We start from the raw sequence: 19065 nt of genomic DNA, 5'->3' as shown, positions 1-19065 counted from the left end.
ATATTCTACTCTATTAACTATCTAATTCTAAAGGAACAGATTAGCTGCTCCTTCAGGCATTCCTTCATAAGTACTATTGTTTTGTTTGTTAGACTTTTGAGCCACCAGCTCATGAATGTAGTCCCTGACTGGTACCTGGAATGTAGCTATTCTGTTCTACAAAGAACACAGATGAGCTGGGGAGAGGATTAAAATCATCTTGTAAAACTCGGGGCATCTTAAAAACAAAAAACAAAATCCTGAACAGAAGCCTACTGTACTTCCATCAGATTAAAGTAAGGGAAATAGTTACAGGTGGGCCAAAGTTCTCATCCGTTATTTTTTATTCCAGTTAAAAAAATAATACATAGCCAGTGGTTTCCTACATCTCAAAGACGTAGGAATTTTGTCTTGAATATATTGTTTGATCCTTAGTTTTCTCTCCTTCAGCAATTTTTGACAAGGGGGGAGGGGGAACAACAAGCGAGAACACAAAGGTGTGTGTGGGTTGTTGGCTAATAATGATGGGCAGATGTGAAGAGGAAGAGTGGTTGCTGCTGCAGGAGTGATCCAGATGTTTTATGTAGTATACTAAGGAAGAACAACAAAACGCCCACATCCTGCCCCTTCAATCATCCTTCCTCCCAAAGAAACACTTGAATTGTCAGCTGGATTTGGGGCACTAATTGTTATGAACCGAACTGTGTCCCACCCACAAATTATGTTGAAACCCTAACCTCCACTGTGACTGCACTTGGAGGACCTTTAAAGAGATAATTAAGGTTAAATGCTGTCAAAGGGTGGGGCCCTAATCCAGTATGACTGGTGCCCTTATAGAAAGAAGAAGAGATACCAGGGATGAGCTGGCACAGAAAAAAGGCCATGTGAGGTCACAGTGAGAAGGGGGTCATCTGCATGCCAAGGATAGAGACCTCAGTAGAAACCAAACCTGCCTACACCTTCATCTTGGACTTCCAAACACCAAAATTGTGAGAAAATTTCTGTTGTTGAAGCTACCCAGTCTGCGGTATTTTGATATGGCAGTACTAGCTGACTCATACACTAACCTTCCTAATCTACAGAATTCTGGCCAATTGCACAGCAGCACATGGCTTTAGCAAAGTTCTAAGATGTCTCTTCCTCTCCATGACTACCCCTAACCCTTGCCTAAAACTCTTTATTCTCCAGTTGGCTGCACAGAAGAAAGAGACTGGAGCGAATGTCTTCTGCACGAGCTGCATGAGTCAAAGGAAGCAGGGAGAGAGACAGTGAGCCCACGCACACATGTGATCTTTAATTCCACAGCGGACCAGTGCCAGCAAGGGTGCAGATCTTACCAGCACTTGCTCTTCCTTAGAAAAGTAAGGAAGGGAGAAGCAGAGCAGAAATTTAGACCCTGATAAGTTGACCCTAAAATGGAGAGTTACTGTTTAAGAAAAGTCAGGTATTGTATGTGTCATATGCTCCAGGTACAAGTATAGAAAACAGGTGTTTGCCTATTAGTCCCACACTACAATATGAGTTTCTGATTCTATTTTTTTCTTTCTCATTTTCAAACAGTGGTGTTGTGATGTTTCTAGCATACGTAAATTTAGCAAGAGAGCTCCGAATTCACTAAGCCCCTTCGAACTTACTTTTTCAGACTTTCTGTAGGCTGGAAATTAAGGTCAGTGTTTGTTAAAATTGTGTGTTAGAGAAATAAGTGCTGAGTGAGGGTTTGAGATGCATCTTCTATGACTAAAAGGCGGGGACTTTACTATTTGGACTTTGTGACAGCCATTATAGGTGTTCAGAGGCCGTTACTGTTTCCTTATTGACTCTGGGTTTTATTCCGGATAACTGCAGTCAGTAAACAATCCTCAGTTCCATGTGGAGATACTTTTCAATTCAGTCCTTCCTGGTTAGGGCTTAGGTCAGGATTAACCAAACTCCATTAGTGTCAGTCAATATTTGCGTCAATTATGAGCATTTTCCTTTTCTCCTCTCAACTACTCTTTGTTCCTTCCCATCCCTTCCAATACTTCTGCCTATTTACTCTTTTTTTGATGGTGAGAAAATCTGTTACACTTAGAACTTGGTACACAATCTTCATTCTAGTTACTCCCAAAACATTACAGTCAGAGCCCAGTCAAATGCACATCATCCTTTCTCTATTAGACCTGCTCACCACATTACCCTTGGACTCATCAATGTCACAGGACTTCTTCACTGCTTGCTTGATCTTGAGGCAGATGAAGGACAATGCTGCAGCCATCAAGAACTTGACGAAGGCAGTGGTGGAGCTTGTTACTCCTACGAGAGCCCTCCCAGGCTGTCTTCAGCATCACGTTAAACTGAGCTCTTAAAAGGATCTTGATACAAAGATCTTCTTGTGACTTTCAGCACAGCCTTCCTGGCATTTCAAATATTTTGCTCTGATCTGGGTTTTAGGAGGGGCAGAAGCCCTTCCTTACTTTCATTGCAATCTTTGTAAAAATTCTGTCTGTATCTTTGACAGCAGTTTACTGGCCTGTTAATGTGAAGTGTGGGAGCTGCATTACCCTGAAGGTGACATTCAGTTCCAAGAGACTACTAGGTCCCCATCTAGACTCTCTCAAAGGTGCCATTTATTGATGAATTATATATATAATCTGCCTATGTTAACAGAACCCTATACATTAAACTTTCAGCTTCTTAATTTCTAGAATCATCATATCATTTCTTCCTTAGCCTTCAGAATCTTACTAGGACAACAAATATTTTATAAAATTAAAATATAAAAGCAGCACTGCACCAATTTAAATGAACTTCTTAAGTTCTTCCATGAAATAGTAGCACAGGAAAAGAAATCTAAATATAGTTAAAAGAATATATATTAGATGACTGCTAACTAAAAAGGTACAATGTTCTGTATTACTTCTAAACTTGATAACTTGTAGTCAGTTATTCATTGCAAAGTAATAGAAGGAAATACTCTTTAAATGGTAGGCCACTTTCCCAAAGTTTTATCTACATAAACAGATAATAAGATTCTTGTTTCTTATGAACTGATGCCAATTTTATATTACTTGAGTCTCTCCTAAGGCCTTGTACAACTCTGGGTACAATGTGGTGCTCAGTAAATGTAACCGTTTAAAATATGAAATCAAGTAATTTCAGAAGGAAGATATTAAACTTATAAATAGATTAAATTTGAAAAGATGGCTAACCTCATTATAAATCATAGAAATTCAAATTAAAACTAAATATAATTTGGCATCAATAAGGTTGGAAAAAGTAAGAAACATGGTAATATGAAATGTTGGCAAGAATGTGGAGCAAAAGCAAATCTCATACAGTGTTCACAGAAGTAGAAATCAGCACTGCAGGGCACTTTTTTACTCATCTGGAATTCTGGTATAAAGTTTAGGTAGGGATCCAATTTAATTTTTTTCTAGTCTCAATACCAGTTATTAAAAAATCTTTTTTCTTGGGCCAGCCTGGTGGCACGCTGGAGAGTGCGCCGCTTGGGAGCGCAGTGGCGCTCCCGCCAAGGGTTCGGATCCGATGTGGAGACCGGTTCCCGCTCACTGGCTGAGCGCGATGCGGGCGCGACACTGAGGGCCCAGTTAGGATGGCCAAAATCCAAAAGATGCTGAAAGATAAATGCTGGTGTGGTTGCGGAGAAAAAGGAACTCTCTTACATTGTTGGTGGGAATGCATAATGGTGCAACCCCTATGGAAAATGGTTTGGAGGTTCCTCAAACAGTTGCAGATTGATCTACCATATGACCCAGCTATTTCACTGCTGGGAATATATCCAAAGGAATGGAAATCATCAAGTCGAAGGTATACTTGTTTCCCAATGTTCATTGCAGCACTCTTCACAATAGCCAAGAGCTGGAATCAGCCCAAATGTCCATCATCGGATGAGTGGATACGGAAAATGTGGTATATCTACACAATGGAATACTACTCAGCTATAAAAACGAATGAAATACTGCCATTTGCAACAACATGGATGGACCTTGAGAGAATTATATTAAGTGAAACGAGTCAGGCAGAGAAAAAGAAATACCACATGTTCTCACTTATTGGTGGGAGCTAAAAATAAATAAATAAATTCACTCACACACACACACACACACACACACACACACAAAATAACGGGGGGGGGATATAACAACTACAATCCTTTGAAGTTGTTACAACAAGCAAACGGAAAGGACATTGTTGGGTGGGAGGGGGGAGAGGGAGGAGGGAGGGAGGGAGGTTTTGGTGATGGGCCATAATAATCAACCACATTGTATATCGACAAAATAAAAATCGAAAGGAAAAAAAAAAAAAGGAAGTAGAAATCAGTACAACCACCTTCACGGAAATTTGACATTACTGGTAAATTGAGAATATGCATGCCCTTCAACCTAGCAGTTCCACTGGAAGAGATATATCCCTCTACACATCTGTACAAAAAGATATACACAATAATAATCATTGTCCATAACAGCAAAAACAAAAAGTTAACTGACTAGAAAAACAAAATGAAACACAAACACAGAAGAATAATCTAAAATCCAGCCTTAGGAGAATGGGTAAACTGTAGTATGAGGGTACTTCAAAAAGTTCATGGAAAAATAGAATTAAAAGATAATATGAATCTTTCAATGAATTTTTTCAAGTGTCTTCGTATATTAATGAGAGAATGGATAAACCATGGCATATTCATACAATGGGATACAACAATGACAGTGAAAATAAATGAACCAGACTATTTAACTAACATAAATAAAAATACGAGACAATGTTAAATGAAAAATGCAAGCTGCAAAAGGACAGGATGTTTAAAATTTAAAAATATATAGCATTTCATGTACAAACGCATGTAAAAATATTTTTTAAAATCTGAATGAGAATAAGAAGGGCCAAATTCAGAATAGCAGTTTCCTATCTAGTAATCTAGATAGGAAAAGATGGGAATGGAACCAGGAAATGACAATGGAGCTTTGACTGTATCTGTAATGTTTCATTTCTTTAAAAAACAGGGTTAGAAATGAAACATTTTAGTGTAATGAATATCATGAGGAAGCAACTTTTTTTAATAGAAAAGACATTTTGAAGTCCCTGTACATAAATTAAAAATAGACTGGTTTACTATATCAACAAACTGCCCAACTTAGAAAAAAAAAAGGGGGGGAGGGGTATGACTCTTAAAATAACTAAATGAGAATATGACTTTTAGCCAGACGGTCTAAAATTCATAGCTGGCTCAAAGATTCCTAACCTCCTCTATTTCCCTCAAGAGAAAACTCTTCCATATTTATTTCAGGAAATCTTAAGTAGTTTCTTGAGAATGTAGAAATGGATGTATGCTTTGCAGCCAATAAAAGCCAAGCAATCAGAATAGAGCTTTTAAGGGCCAGAGGCATAAAACAGGCATCAAAACAAGACAAAAAACAAAACACCAAAAATAAAAAATAAAAATAAAAAAACTATTACCAAAAATACCCAAATAACTAAAGTGATTATTTAGGAATAATCCTTGGTTATGAGTGCTTGATTTTAAGAAGAGTACGGAGATTTAACGCCATTGTGGTGTACAGGAAAGGTTCCCCTGAAGAAGTGACTATAAGGCTGAAATGTGAAGGATGAGTAAGGACTATGTAAGTGAAGACGGTGGGGGAAAAAGCTGCGAAGGCCTGGTAGCTGGAATGAAGAGTATGAATGTGAGCAGATGAAAGAAAGTCACTGAAGTTGGAGGAGTGGCGAGAGGAGAGTGGGGAGAAGCTGTGGGGAGCTGGTGGTTCGAGAGGTGGAAGAAGAAGGTAGGGCCTGTGTTTGGAAGGATGCAAAGTGGATGCAGAAAGACCAGGTAGAAAGCTACTGGGATAGATCAAGGGAGAGATAATAGTAGCTTTGTCTAGAGTGGTCATGATAGAAAAAGACAAAAGCAGACATTCTCAAAAGACAGATAAGAAATAAAATCAGCAACACTCAAAGATGAATTAGATGGTGAGTGTGAGGAAAATGGAGGAGTCAAGGGTGATTCTGACGTTTCTGGCTTGTATACCTTGATGACAGTGACATTTCCTGAGAGAGGACACTGGAAAAGGTGGAAACCAGTGTGGTGGGACACTGAGTAGGTGGGGCAGGAATCATGAGTTTTGGGCATAATGAATTTGGGGTGTCTTTGAGGGATTACAAGCAAATTTAGGAGAGGTCTGGTTGAAGAGAGAAAATTTGTGAGTTTGCCCACAGGTGATAATTTAAACCATAGCTACCTTTGAGACATCCGGGAAGAGAATATAGAAAAAGAAGTCCTAGAACCAAGCCTTGCAAAACTCCAACATTTAGTGTCTAGCAGAAGGACAGTGACCTCTATTTAAAGGAAACAGAAAAGGAGAAGCCAAAAAAAAAGGAAAACATAATGAGAAATGTAATCTTCTTTCAATAAATATTTGCTGGATTAAGAATTAATTAATGATTATTTGTTTGTTACTGTGAAGTTGAGTTCTTTGTATATTTATATGAGTATGTATATGTATGAGTATGTATATGTATGAGTTCTTTGTATACGATATTAATCCCTTGTCAGATGTATAGTTTGCAAATATTTTCTCCCATCCTATAGGTTGTCTTTCTGCTCTGTTGTTTCCTTTGCTATGCAGAAGATTTTTAGTTTGATATAATCCCATTTATTTTTTCTTTTATTGATTGTGCTTTTGGGGTCTTATTCATAAAGTTTTTGCCCAGTCCTACTACCTGGAATGTTTCCCCTACATTTTCCTTTAGTAATTTTATGGTTTCAGGTATTATACTTATCTTTAATCCATTCTGAGTTGATTTTGGTATATGGTGAGAGGTACAGGTCCAGTTTCACTTTCCTATATATGGATGTCCAATTTTCCCAGCACCATTTACTGCAGAGGCAGTCTTTCCCCCAATGTATATTCTTGCTGCCTCTGTCAAAGATCAGTCGGCTGTAAGTATGTGAGCTGATTTCCAGGTTCTCTATTCTGTTCCATTGACCCGAGTGTCTGTTTTCATGCCAGTATCATGCTGTTTTGGTTACAACAGCTTTTAATATAATTTGAAGTCCAGTAGTGTTATGCCTCCAACTTTTTTTTTTTTTGCTTACGATTGCTTTGGCTGTTTAGAGTCTTTTTTTGTTCCAAATGAGTGTTTGGATTGCTCTTTCTATTTCTGTGAAGAATGTCATCGGTATTTTGATGGGGATTGCATTGAATCTGTAGATCGCTTTAGGCAGAATGGACATTTTCACATTATTAATTCTTCCCATCCAAGAGCATGGTATGTCTTTCCAGCTTTTTGTGTCCTCTTTAATTTCTCTCAGTAGTGTTTTATAGTTCTCATTGTAGAGATCTTTCACCTCCTTCGTTAAATTGATACCTAGGTATTTTATTTTTTTGGTGATTATTGTAAATGGGCTTGCTTTCTTGATCTCATTTTCTCCTAGTTTGTTATTGGAGTATAAAAATGCTATTGATTTTGGGTGTTGATTTTGTATCCTGCAACATTACTGAAATTGTTAATCAGCTGTAACAGTTTTTTGGTAGTCTACAGGTTTTTCTAGAAGATCATGTCATCAGCAAACAAGGACAGTTTGACTTCACCCTCTCCAATCTTTATGCCCTTTCTTTCTCTTGCCTGATTTCTCTGGCTAGTACTTCCACTACTATGTTAAATAGGAGTGGTGAGAGTGGGCATCCTTGTCTTTTTCCTGTTTTTAAGGGAAAAGCTTTTAGCTTTTCCCCATTCTGGATGATATTGGTGACTGGTTTGTCATAAACGGCTTTTACTGTATAGAGATAATTTCCTTCTATACCTAATTTGCTGAGAGTCTTAATCATGAAGCGATGTTGAATTTCGTTGAATGCCTTTTCTGCATCAATTGAGATAATCATATGGTTTTTGTCCTTCGTTTTGGTGATGTGGTATATCACATTTATTGACTTGCATATGTTGAAGCAATCTTGCATCCCTGGGATAAATCCCACTTGATTATGGTGTATAATTTTTTTGATGTGCTGCTGTAATCTGATGGCTAGTATTTTGTTGAGGATTTTTGTATCTATGTTCATCAAGGATACTGGCCTGAAGTTTCCTTTTTTTGTTGTATCTTTATCTGGTTTTTGGTATCAGGTTGATGCTGTCCTCATAGAATGAATTTGGGAGAAAGGCTTCTGTTTCAATTTTTTGGAAAAGTTTAAAGAAAGTGGTATTAATTCTTCTTTAAAGGTTTGATAGAATTCATCTGTAAAGCCACCTTGTCTGGTGCTTTTCTTTGTTGGAAGATTTAATAAAGAAAATGTGGTATATGTACACAATGTAATACTACTCAGCCATAAAAAAGAATGAAATTCTGTCATTTGCCGCAACATGGATGAGTCTGGAGAAAATTATGTTAAGTGAAATAAGCCAGACAAAGAAACAGAAATACCACATGTTATCATTCATAATTGGCTGCTAGAAGGAAGGAAGGACGGAGGGAAGGAAAGGAAGGATGGAAAGGAGGGAAGGAGTGAAGGGGGAAGAAGGAAGGAATGAAAGAAAGAAAAAAAAAGACCACAAAAATACACTGAACTTTCAGAAGAAGAGAACAACCCTAAGGACACTAGAGATGGGGGGGAGGGAGGAAGGGGATTTGGGAAGTGATAGGTTGGGCAAAGGGCAGAAAGAAATATCACAACTTGTAAGAATTAATATGCTAATAATAAATAAAAACTTAAAAAAGAATTAATTAATGAGAACACATGTATCTGGCTCAATGACATTTAGCTTGAAACATAAGACAGTTTGCACATCTGTTACCTCTTTCTTTTTCTTTTTTTTACTTTTTATTTCTTCTAAATTAAAAAAATTCTAAGTCACAATCATAGATTGATTGGGGAAAGAAGTAATTATTAAGTGAAGTGTCAGATGATTCCAGAGACATTCAGATTAATTATTGTATCCAGCCTTACAGTGATATTTCTCCCTGAAGACAAGTATGTACAGTTCTCAGACAAATTCTAGGTTGCTGAGCTTATCACTGAGCAATCAAAAGTTAGAAGACTGGAAGTTTTCATTTGACGGATACTTGCAAATAAATTCTTAATATACTCTTTGGACACGCTCTGGAAGGAATTTTTCATATCTGAATGCAGCATTTTTATGTTAAACATGCCCAATAATATGTCATTGAGTCCTTCCTTCAATAACTAAAGAGGTCAAGCAGTTTAGAAAAGCCAGATTTTTGGTCAGTGAAGCATTGTTTAGTCTTCTCAGAAAAATATGGTTATCTTATCCTCAACATTTAAACTACTGATATTTTAGCTAGATCTTAATATTATTGGTATTACCTTTAAAAAAACTTGTTTGAACACCCTTTACCTCAAAATCCATCATATTTCAGTGTGAAGGGTCTACTTCCCACCAGTTCTTCACACTGCATACTAAAGAGACATACTGTCAATAGCTATGACTTTATGATAATCTGTTTCCAGTATTTTGTTTAAAACCAAATCAAGATCAGAGGCATGTTGCTGACCACTAATTTCATGGAGAGTGAAGCAGTGAGTGATTGGGCATTAGGTATAATCATATTTACTCACATGGCAGTATCCTTTGCAGAATACCCACCCCCTGCACCCACCAAAAAAGCCCTACTGATGTTTCCTCACTACTGATTCAAAGACAATTCTTGCGGTCTTCAGCCAGCTCATAAAATACTAATTCTCTTATCACTTGGATTTTCACTGACCCACATATATAATAATCGGTCAAGATTTTTGCTTCAAATGATCTGCATACACGTAACAGGAACTATACGGAAGCAGTACTCAGCACATAAGTGGTTTTGTTGATCCATGAAGTGAAATATGCTATAAAGCATGCATATGTAAGAGTCACTGATATTTCAACAAATGTCCAACAGACACACTTGCTAAGGAATATTGCCAAAGAGCATCTTCAGCTCTCTCCTTGATCAAAATATTTGTCAATAATTTTGTGATTGGCTTGATGGATTTGGTTTCTTTATCACTTATTGGCTCAAAAGGATTGCTCAAATGGGCTGGATTCTAAATATTGCTTCCATGGTTCTATTCTCCTCTCTAACTTTAGTGACCAAATTCTTCAACATGACAAAGATTATTCTGCATATGTTCTAGAAAATTTAATTAGTTTATTAGAGAGGTCTCTAGCCTTTATCTGAAAACTCACAAGTTTAAATAGCTTAGGCTACCATTTGAGATAACACACCAGATACTAGTGGTAAATGGATTATTCATTTTATAAAGTCTAATTTGTAGATGTCAATTATTGAATTTTTTTTTACTTTTCTTTCTTATTCAAAATCACTGTCATAGCACAGAGATAGACATTCTATATAATTTTAATGCAGCGGTCCTCTATTACTTAATTTTGAGTTGTAGTACTATAATCTTGTTTTTATTTTTATTACAGGTTTTACTACTCAGGAAATCACTTCTGAACCTCTAGGTCATTTTTGGTGAATTGGGAATATAATGCAACACAGTAAAACATTAGAAAATGTAAATTAGGGCTGGCCCGGTGGCGCACTGGAGAGTGTGCCGCTTGAGAGTGCAGAGGCGCTCCCGCCGAGGGTTCGGATCCCATGTGGAGACCGGTTCCTGCTCACTGGCTGAGCGCGATGTGGGCGCAACACCGAGGGTTGCAATCCCGATACCGGTCAGTAAAAAAAAAAACAAAAAAAAAGGAAAAAAAAAAGAAAATGTAAATTAATAAACAATATACAGTAGATATAAAAATGTTAGCAGAGTTAAACTGTACCCTGGTGACTGTGAGCTGAGACAGACTAACACGAACTCTGTCATCTGCTAATAAATCAATGTGTTCAAGTTTCAAAACTAGTGGAATTTCTGAGAAAATGACCATTAATCTTATTTTTCAAATTTATGAGCTATGAAAAAAACTCCTTCTTTATTTTGCTTTTCCTTCAACATTACTGGTTGCTTAAAAGATCACCAGGGATCATTAGTGTGGTTCATGGACCCAACTCCAAAAAACACAAATATATTAGAGTACTTCAAAAAGTTCATGGTGGGCCGGCCTGGTGGCGCACTGCTACAGTGTGCCGCTTGGGAGCGTGGCGGTGCTCCCGCCGAGGGTTCGGATCCCACATACAAACCGGTTCCCGCTCACTGGCTGAGCGAGGTGTGGGCGCAGCACCAAGGGTTGCAATCCCGTTGCCGGTCCTGGTCCGGTACGGGCGCGACACTGAGGGTTGCAATCCGTTGCCGGACACAAAAAAAGACAAAAGGGAAAAAAAAAAAAAAAAGTTCATGGAAAGATTCATATTATCTTTTAATTCTGTTTTTCCATGAACTTTTTCAAGTACCCTCGTACGAGGTGGGACTCTTGCTTCAAAGAGAAAAAAGCAAACACGGCATCCACTGCAAATACTTTTTAAACTATAAAAACTCTTTAAGTTGAATTCCATTAATTGAAAATATCTGATACAAATAATATGAACACATTACGTAAAGAACAGTGAAGCCAAGATGCTTAATAATTACAAAAACCAAACTGTTATTAAGAACTTTATATTTTAAAAGTTTTAAACAGTTGGCATATCAAATTTAGATTCTTTTATCTATCAATGGCATTTGCAAAGGAAGGCAATATTTCCTGTAATTACCTTATACAGAAAAGAGTTGATAAAGGAGGGGGATGAGCTTAAAATCAGATCAAACCAGAACAAGATTTAACCAGTAATTTCTGTAGGTGAGATTAGAATGAATTCTTATTTCATAGAAATGTGCTATCATCTGTCTTTTAATTAACACGTAAGACATGAAGGCATATTTTACTATTTTTACCCATAGGACTTAACTGCTAACACTAGGGAAAACAGATTGTTTTTCATTCCACTGTTTATTTTTTAGATTTGACTGACTATGAGATTCTGCTGGCCAAATGCCTAAGGCTAAATGTTGAATGTTCTATAACACATGAGAACTAAGCAAGCCTTGATCTGTTTTTTTTTTTTTTACCCAAAACTTTTAACGGAAAGCAAGTCTATGAACATAAAAGCAAATTATTTTAAAACTGACAACATACACTGTGTGCTGGCTACATTTAGTGAATCTTAATCTTTCCTTTGTTTTTATTTTCATAGTTTAAAGAGAACAAAATTGTACCATTCTTAATATGTCTGTTTGGAAAAGGAACACTATCAGCAAAATTAGCAAAATTTGTAAGAGAAATTACTTGTCATCAACAATTACAATTTTTAGTTATTCAGATAAATTAAGCAACATTCGGTTTCATGTTCACATGGTTCAACGAGCATAACTTTGGTTACACAACCTTCTCTGGGCCCTCTTGGGAAGGACAAAGTGCAGGTCACATTACTGTGTATCCCAGCTAGCACAACAGGCCTAAATAGTTCTAATGCCACTTAAAATCACTCAATTTATCAAAGTAATCCACAGCTTAATCCAGGAAAGTGAAAAGCCATGTGGGCCATGGACAGGGCCACTGTATTCAGATACACAATTTGTGCGTTTTAAAAGGGTTCCCAGCATGGGGGTGGACAAAAATCTGTCCCACTGTGGCTCTACCCTGGTAGAAAATGGCATCTTCGGGTAATCGACAGCCCAGGGAGGACGCCTTTTGTCACTCACACAAATGCATCATGCTTCGCTAAAAGAACGGTGCTAGATGAAGAGATTTCTTCCCAGAAGAGACCCATGGTGTATCTCACATTCACAGAAAAGAAGAATCCAGCAAACTTTTCGTGTTCTCACTGAGCAGAAATATCAGTGCTATGAAAAGTCATACTGGTTGTCAAATTTAAAAGGAATCTCAGGTAAGTACAATGACAGATCTTTAAGGAGAAATATATGAAAATAAACTGCATTACCTGGCACTGAACCAAATGGAAAGAAAGTTTTGCTATCACAAACCCAAACTTTTAATCTAATGTTAGAATCACAGCAGGTATAGTTCAACACACCATACTAAAAATTTCTTTTAAGATTATCTCTGCTTTAGGAATCCAACATCATTTATGTCACATTTATATATGTGACTATGATCCAATTACACTCTAATAAAAATCACCATATATATTATCTCACTATATACAAACTTAGAATATGGCATAAATGTTAAAATATTTGCTTCATTTTGAAAGTACTAAAATGTGTATGTGAGAAAGTTTCCCCAATTAAGTAATTAGTGAAGTAACATAAGACAGCTTCAGTTTACCAAGGCAATCCCCACCCTAACTGCTTTCTTCTCTCCTCGTGCTGTTTATACTTTCGCCCTCTGAAGAGACACCCGTACCTTTCACCGTGAGTCTCACCAAACACCAGCTCTTGCGGAGGGAGGCGGAGAGCAAGTGGAGCAACACAAGAGGCCTGCCGGCGCACAATATGAACTCATAACTAGATTTTCAACTAATACTATGTTGAAAATACTTCAACATATTTGATACACAGTTTTATTTTACTGAATTAAAAGATGAATTTCTCTCGTGTGGTACATGCACTTAAGTAGTAGATATTTTTTGAGCAACTACTTAATAAATTATAAGCATTATATTTTATATCATGTCTTTTCTTCTATACTGATGAATATAATATTGTACTTTAATAGAAAATTTAGGATGACTGACTTTACAGAACATCATATATTAATAATAAACTTACAGTATAATTACTTATTTTTAAACTTATTAAATACCTTTTGTAGACTGGTAGGATTTAGCTGAGTTTTGTCTATTATTTTCACAGCAACCTAAAAAAGAGAATCATTAAACTATATTTGAGAATACATATTTTAATGAGTAAAAACTTATGAAGAAAACATCATTTGTTTCATTCCTAACTAGATATAATTTAGCTCTGTTTGAGTGTTCACATAATTGAATCGTAAAGTTTTAATAATTTGGCAGCCTTAGAATATACTCCATTGACCCAAGTCTTTTTAATCGATTTGATCCTGAGTCAATGAAATTAAGCCTCTGTTATTTCTTCCAAGCTTCCCCTTTCTAAAGTAAAAATCATCATGTATCTTAATCTTATACTCATGATCTTGACAAACAATTATTACGTGAATAAAATCATTATGTGGGTAGGGAGATTAGATATCCAAGCTTACTTTTAGCAAATGGACAAAATGAATTTGAATATCCTCTAAGGGTCTGCCTAGCATAGAGTGTATCTGAACAGTTTCTGAGATCAGAATGGAAAGAAAGGACTAAATTCAATGGGAATGATAATATTATGCATAGAGCAAGGTGAAAATTTATTAAAAACACTTTACGGTTGAGTGGTTTTGGTTTTTTTTTTTGTCTTTTTTGTGACCGGTAAGGGGATCGCAACCCTTGGCTTGGTGTCGCCCGCACCGCGCTCAGCCAGAGAGCGCACCGGCCATCCCTATATAGGATCCGAACCTGCAGTGGAAGCGCCACCGTGCTCCCAAGCGCTGCACTCTCCCGAGTGCACCACAGGGCCGGCCCATGGTTGAGTTTTTTTTTTTAATAATGTCCAAACTAGATCCAGTAAACATTATGTTGTAATATAAAATGTTACATGTTTAACTATTTAAATAAAGTCTTTACCCCCAGCATGCAGGCAAACATATACTTGTACAATGCAAGTATTTGCAAATATATAAATGGTTGCTATATAAATCCACATAATCTAAAACATATCCAACTCTCTGATGACCTTTGAAAACTACCTGTATAGTAATACTTGTTCAATGTGGTCTCTTAAATGGATAAAAATTGGTGGGTGACTTTCTATGTATTTACACCTAACTTATCTTAAGTAGTAATTAATAAGAACTTATTTTCTTAGCCTTGCTCCTGGGATTGAGTAGCAACAGTAAACAGAAACCATATAATGAAAAACAGAAGCCTGAGGAGAGCTCAGCTGCAGCATACCTGGTTTATAAGAGATGCTAATATGCAGGCATGATTCTTTTTTCTAAATGTTAAAATGTCAACTTTTTAAGCCATGCTGTAGCTCTATCTACTAATGTTCCATTCACACATATCCCAGTGTTTACCGAATTACAACTGTCATTTATTCCCCCACATCAGCTATAGGAAAGCTTTTAACAAGACTCTGGAGAGGTCAGGGCAAATATTAAAAGGCATTGTGAAAACTTACCTCTCTACCAGTTAGAACATGTCTTGCCAATTTCACTTTGGCAAAATTTCCCTTCCCTATTGTTTTTTGTAATCGGTAATTTCCAATGTGAGGCTGATCATCTGTTGCTGACGTAATGGAGTTTCGACACCGGGGCATGTTCTGTCTGCTACTTGATTTGGTAGGCTGGATGTGTGGTTCAGTATATCCATCCACAGATGTATGCTGAGAAAAAGGTCATAAGATTTCATTATTAATTAAATTATATTAGAAAAGGACAATTTAAAAGACTACAAATAATTTTCATTAAAAATTCACCTTCGATGAAAATACATTGCACTAGGCAATTTTAAAGCTTTAGCATTCTATTTATAATTTCTTCTTAACTTTGGCTCCCTTTACCAGAGGGAGTATAACTATTTAAAATGAAATGTTCTACATAGCTTTAGGTATATGCTTTTGATTAAAAAAATATAAATGGATAGATAGCCAGAAGCCTCACAGACCATTATTCCTGGAAGGGTAATAACCCTTTAGATTGAGATAACAGCATAGTCTGGGAGTGCTTCATTAAAAGGGAAGAACGTCTTTATTGCCAAGACAAGCAAAGAACACAGTTCTGTTTCTCCAAATTGGCCCAGCCACTTGTGATGTTCTCACTCCCATTTGCTAGTCATATAACTTGAGCAACTGACCTATCAGATGCCTGCTTCAAGTATACCTCTACTCAATTCCTGCCCAACCCCCTTACCCAGTTTACTATGCCCAAATGAGAGCTATCTACAGCCCTGCCTAATATTCGTTGCATTCTTTCTTAGTGCTGCTCCTGAGGCAAAGATGTCACTCTTTCTCATAGTTTCATGCTAGCCTACAATTGCAATGGACAGCTGATCCTGTTCACCTGTGGGCTACAACCTGGATTCCCAGGTCAAGCTGCTTAACCAATTCGGTTTCACTAGCTCTGATTATTCCTGCTTTTGTCTAGTTTTGTTGGCATTCTGACATACGTAAAATGTCTAGTATTTTTGTGAAAAAAATAGAATCACACATGATAAACACATCTTTCTGTGGCTTCGTAAAAAATAGCTGAAGATACGTAGAACAAATTAGCAAAGGAAGGGATATCTTTTATTTGCAAAGTCACTAATTCAGACTTATGTTGTACTACCTATATGAGTAAAAGCTTGTCTAAAAAATTTTTATCAGAAATTTCCTAAAGGCAACATTAAAGAGGAATCCTCTTGCCAGCCTTGTGCAAAGCATGACTCAAGGTCATTTTTCTATTTATTATTACTTTCTGATTTTTTATGATATATATTTTTTAAACTCAGCTCAGGATTAAGGGTTTTCTCTGAGTCTACGAACACCTGCAGCCTCTGGCCTTATTCTAAGTTAGATGCCCCTTTGGTGAATTCTCATGGCAACCTGTACTTCTGTATACCGCAGCACCCACTCCATTATACTATCATTATACACTTACTTGTCTGTCTCTACCACCTTACCATAAGCAACTTTAGGGCAGGGATGTTTTAATCTTTACATCCTCAGATACATAGGAAGGATTCAATAAACCAACAGTTCTCAAAGCGTTATCAGCATCATCTGGAAACTTGTTAGAAATGCAAACTCTCTGGTCCTGTTCCGAACCTACTGAATAAGAAACTCTAGAGGTAGGGTCCAGCAAGGTTTCAACAAGTCCTCTAGGTGATTCTGATATATGCCAAGGTTTGAGAACTACCGCAATAAATAATGTAAGAAGGAGGTAAATACAAAGTTATTCAACTGATTCTTAGCTATTTTTCTATTGGGCATAAAGAAGAGATTTTAATCCTACTCAATTTCTAAGTGTTAACAGATTGCTCTGGTACTTCCCACAAACAGTACTTCTCTACCTGAACTTACTCTGTAGGGAATGCTGACTTGTTCATCCTTCAAGATTTAATGTGAATATCTCCTCTTCGACAAAGCTTTCTATGTCTTTTCACAAAGCAGGGTTCTTCGGATGCTACCCTTATATCCAGTAAATGTTTCTACTACTGGAACTATCACACCATCTTCTAAGTATTTGGCCACAGTCTGTTTTTACCTTTATACCTAAAGCCCCATAATTTAATATAGTGGTAGGCACAAAGAAGGCACTCAATACATATTAACTAAATTGAAGGGATTTAGGGTCCTCATTCTCCTGGTACTCGTACAGAATGACTTCTGAGGAATGATTCCTTGCTTTCTAGATCTTTGATGTGTATAACAACAGTATGATTTAAAATGTGTGAGTTGTAATCCAGCTCCTAAGGCTGGTCATAGGCTATATGCTGACACTAGACTGCATTATTAGCCCCATATTTTCACACCTTTCGCCATCTTTGGGTTCAGTCTGTGATTTTCTTGGGTAAAAAGAATGAGTTGGAAGTAATGGTATGCAAGTCCCAAGCTAGACTTCAACAGGCCTTGTTGTGTTTCAACTTACTCTCTTAAATTTCTGCCATCACTGTGAGACTTTGCCCAGGCTGATACTAGGAAGAGGATGAGAAATATATGGGACAGAGCCACCCCCAGCTGAAGCCAGATTAAATCAACTGACCTCAGATTAAATCTCTGACTTATAAGGAATAATAAATGGCCCTTGGTATAAGCCACTGAGTGTTGGGATGATTTGTTACACAGCAATGGCAGCTGATACACATAACCATCACTATTTTTAAATTCAAAGGTAAACATAAGGGAAAACACTATGAACAATTAGGAGATTATTATCAGACCTGTTTAGATTCTAGCAAAGTCTTGGGCAGGGGGTGAGGGGGTAAAGAGGGCTATAGAGTCAGCTTGATCTTAAGCTGTACAGGAACAGAATCCTTGACTATTTTGTATCCCCAGCACCAAGTATGGTATAACAGAAGGATCAGCAAAAGATACTGGAGAACATTCTACACAGGGGCCTATAAACTGTAGTTGGCCAACCCCTGGTATAACACATCACATTTTGAGATGCAGGATTAAATTGTTTCTGGCTGATTTCTTTTTTAAAACTGGTATAACACATCACATTTTGAGATGCAGGATTAAATTGTTTCTGGCTGATTTCTTTTTTTTTAAAAAAAAAAGATCTAGCATTCAACATTAAACATGATCATTTCACGAGTCAACCAAATTATATAGAAGACATTTATATGAGTCTTAAGTAACGAATTAGAATACATAGCACAGGGGCCGGCCTGGTGGCGCACTGGAGAGTGCGCCGCTTGGGAGCGCGGTGGCGCTCCCGCCGAGGGTTCGGATCCCATGTGGTGACCGGTTCCCGCTCACTGGCTGAGCGTGGCGTGGGCGCAACGCTGAGGGTTGCGATCCCGTTGCCGGTCCCCGGTATGGGCGCAACACTGAGGGTTGCGATCCCGTTACCAGCCAGTAAAAAAGACAAAAAGGAAAAAAAAATACATAGCACATATTTTATACTATATAGTTTTGACTATAAGATGTCCACTGAAACAACTATTTTCTTTTTTTTAAGTTTATCTTTCCCTAGGATTATCATGGCACTGCTCAGGAGCACAATATTTCCTTGAAAAGAATCTTTGAAGAACGGTTTGGGATAGCTGATCTCACTCCCTCCTGATCAATAGCTTAATTCGCAAATAGGAAACCTGGCAAGAATATGAATTCTGCTCATACTAGATTAAACAGTAAATTTAAAACTACCTCAGACCTAAGACTGTTGATATAAGAAATGTTCGCTCAATTATAGGATGTCTATGAGTTTTAGTTTTCACCTTTAACTAAAAATACAAATTCAAATCCTGTCATTCTTTCTTCAAGTTGTCCACTCTTTCCAGTAGACCTTGAATTCCTTCATTCTTTCTGAAGGAGTGGCAACATGACCCTAAAGCTTGCCCTGAATGTGCAGCAGAGCCAAATAATCAGGTAAGAGTTTTATTAGTTTTTCAATGTTGCATCTCATGGATTACAAGAACCCAATTCCTGAATA

The 19065-nt window shown here is 37.2% G+C and overlaps 1 protein-coding gene across 3 annotated transcripts in view; it reads right to left on the bottom strand.

The window, feature by feature from the left end:
* Window positions 1–19065, bottom strand: part of MARK1 (MAP/microtubule affinity-regulating kinase 1) — a 74160-nt gene that overhangs the window by 54740 nt on the left and 355 nt on the right. For all 3 annotated transcript variants that reach the window (XM_008575171.1, XM_008575173.1, XM_008575172.1), the window contains exons 2-3: window positions 15105–15308; window positions 13669–13722 (exon numbers count right to left, since the gene is read on the bottom strand). In XM_008575171.1, the coding sequence (XP_008573393.1) occupies window positions 13669–13722; window positions 15105–15242 (192 nt within the window). In that variant the 5' untranslated portion in view covers window positions 15243–15308. The remainder of the gene's footprint in view (window positions 1–13668; window positions 13723–15104; window positions 15309–19065) is intronic.

The sequence above is a fragment of the Galeopterus variegatus genome, unplaced genomic scaffold, assembly GCF_000696425.1.
Source record: "Galeopterus variegatus unplaced genomic scaffold, G_variegatus-3.0.2 Scaffold1150, whole genome shotgun sequence".
Classification (NCBI taxonomy): Eukaryota; Metazoa; Chordata; class Mammalia; order Dermoptera; family Cynocephalidae; genus Galeopterus; species Galeopterus variegatus.
Note: the sequence above shows the minus strand (reverse complement) of the source record. Positions and strands in the feature narration are given on the sequence as shown.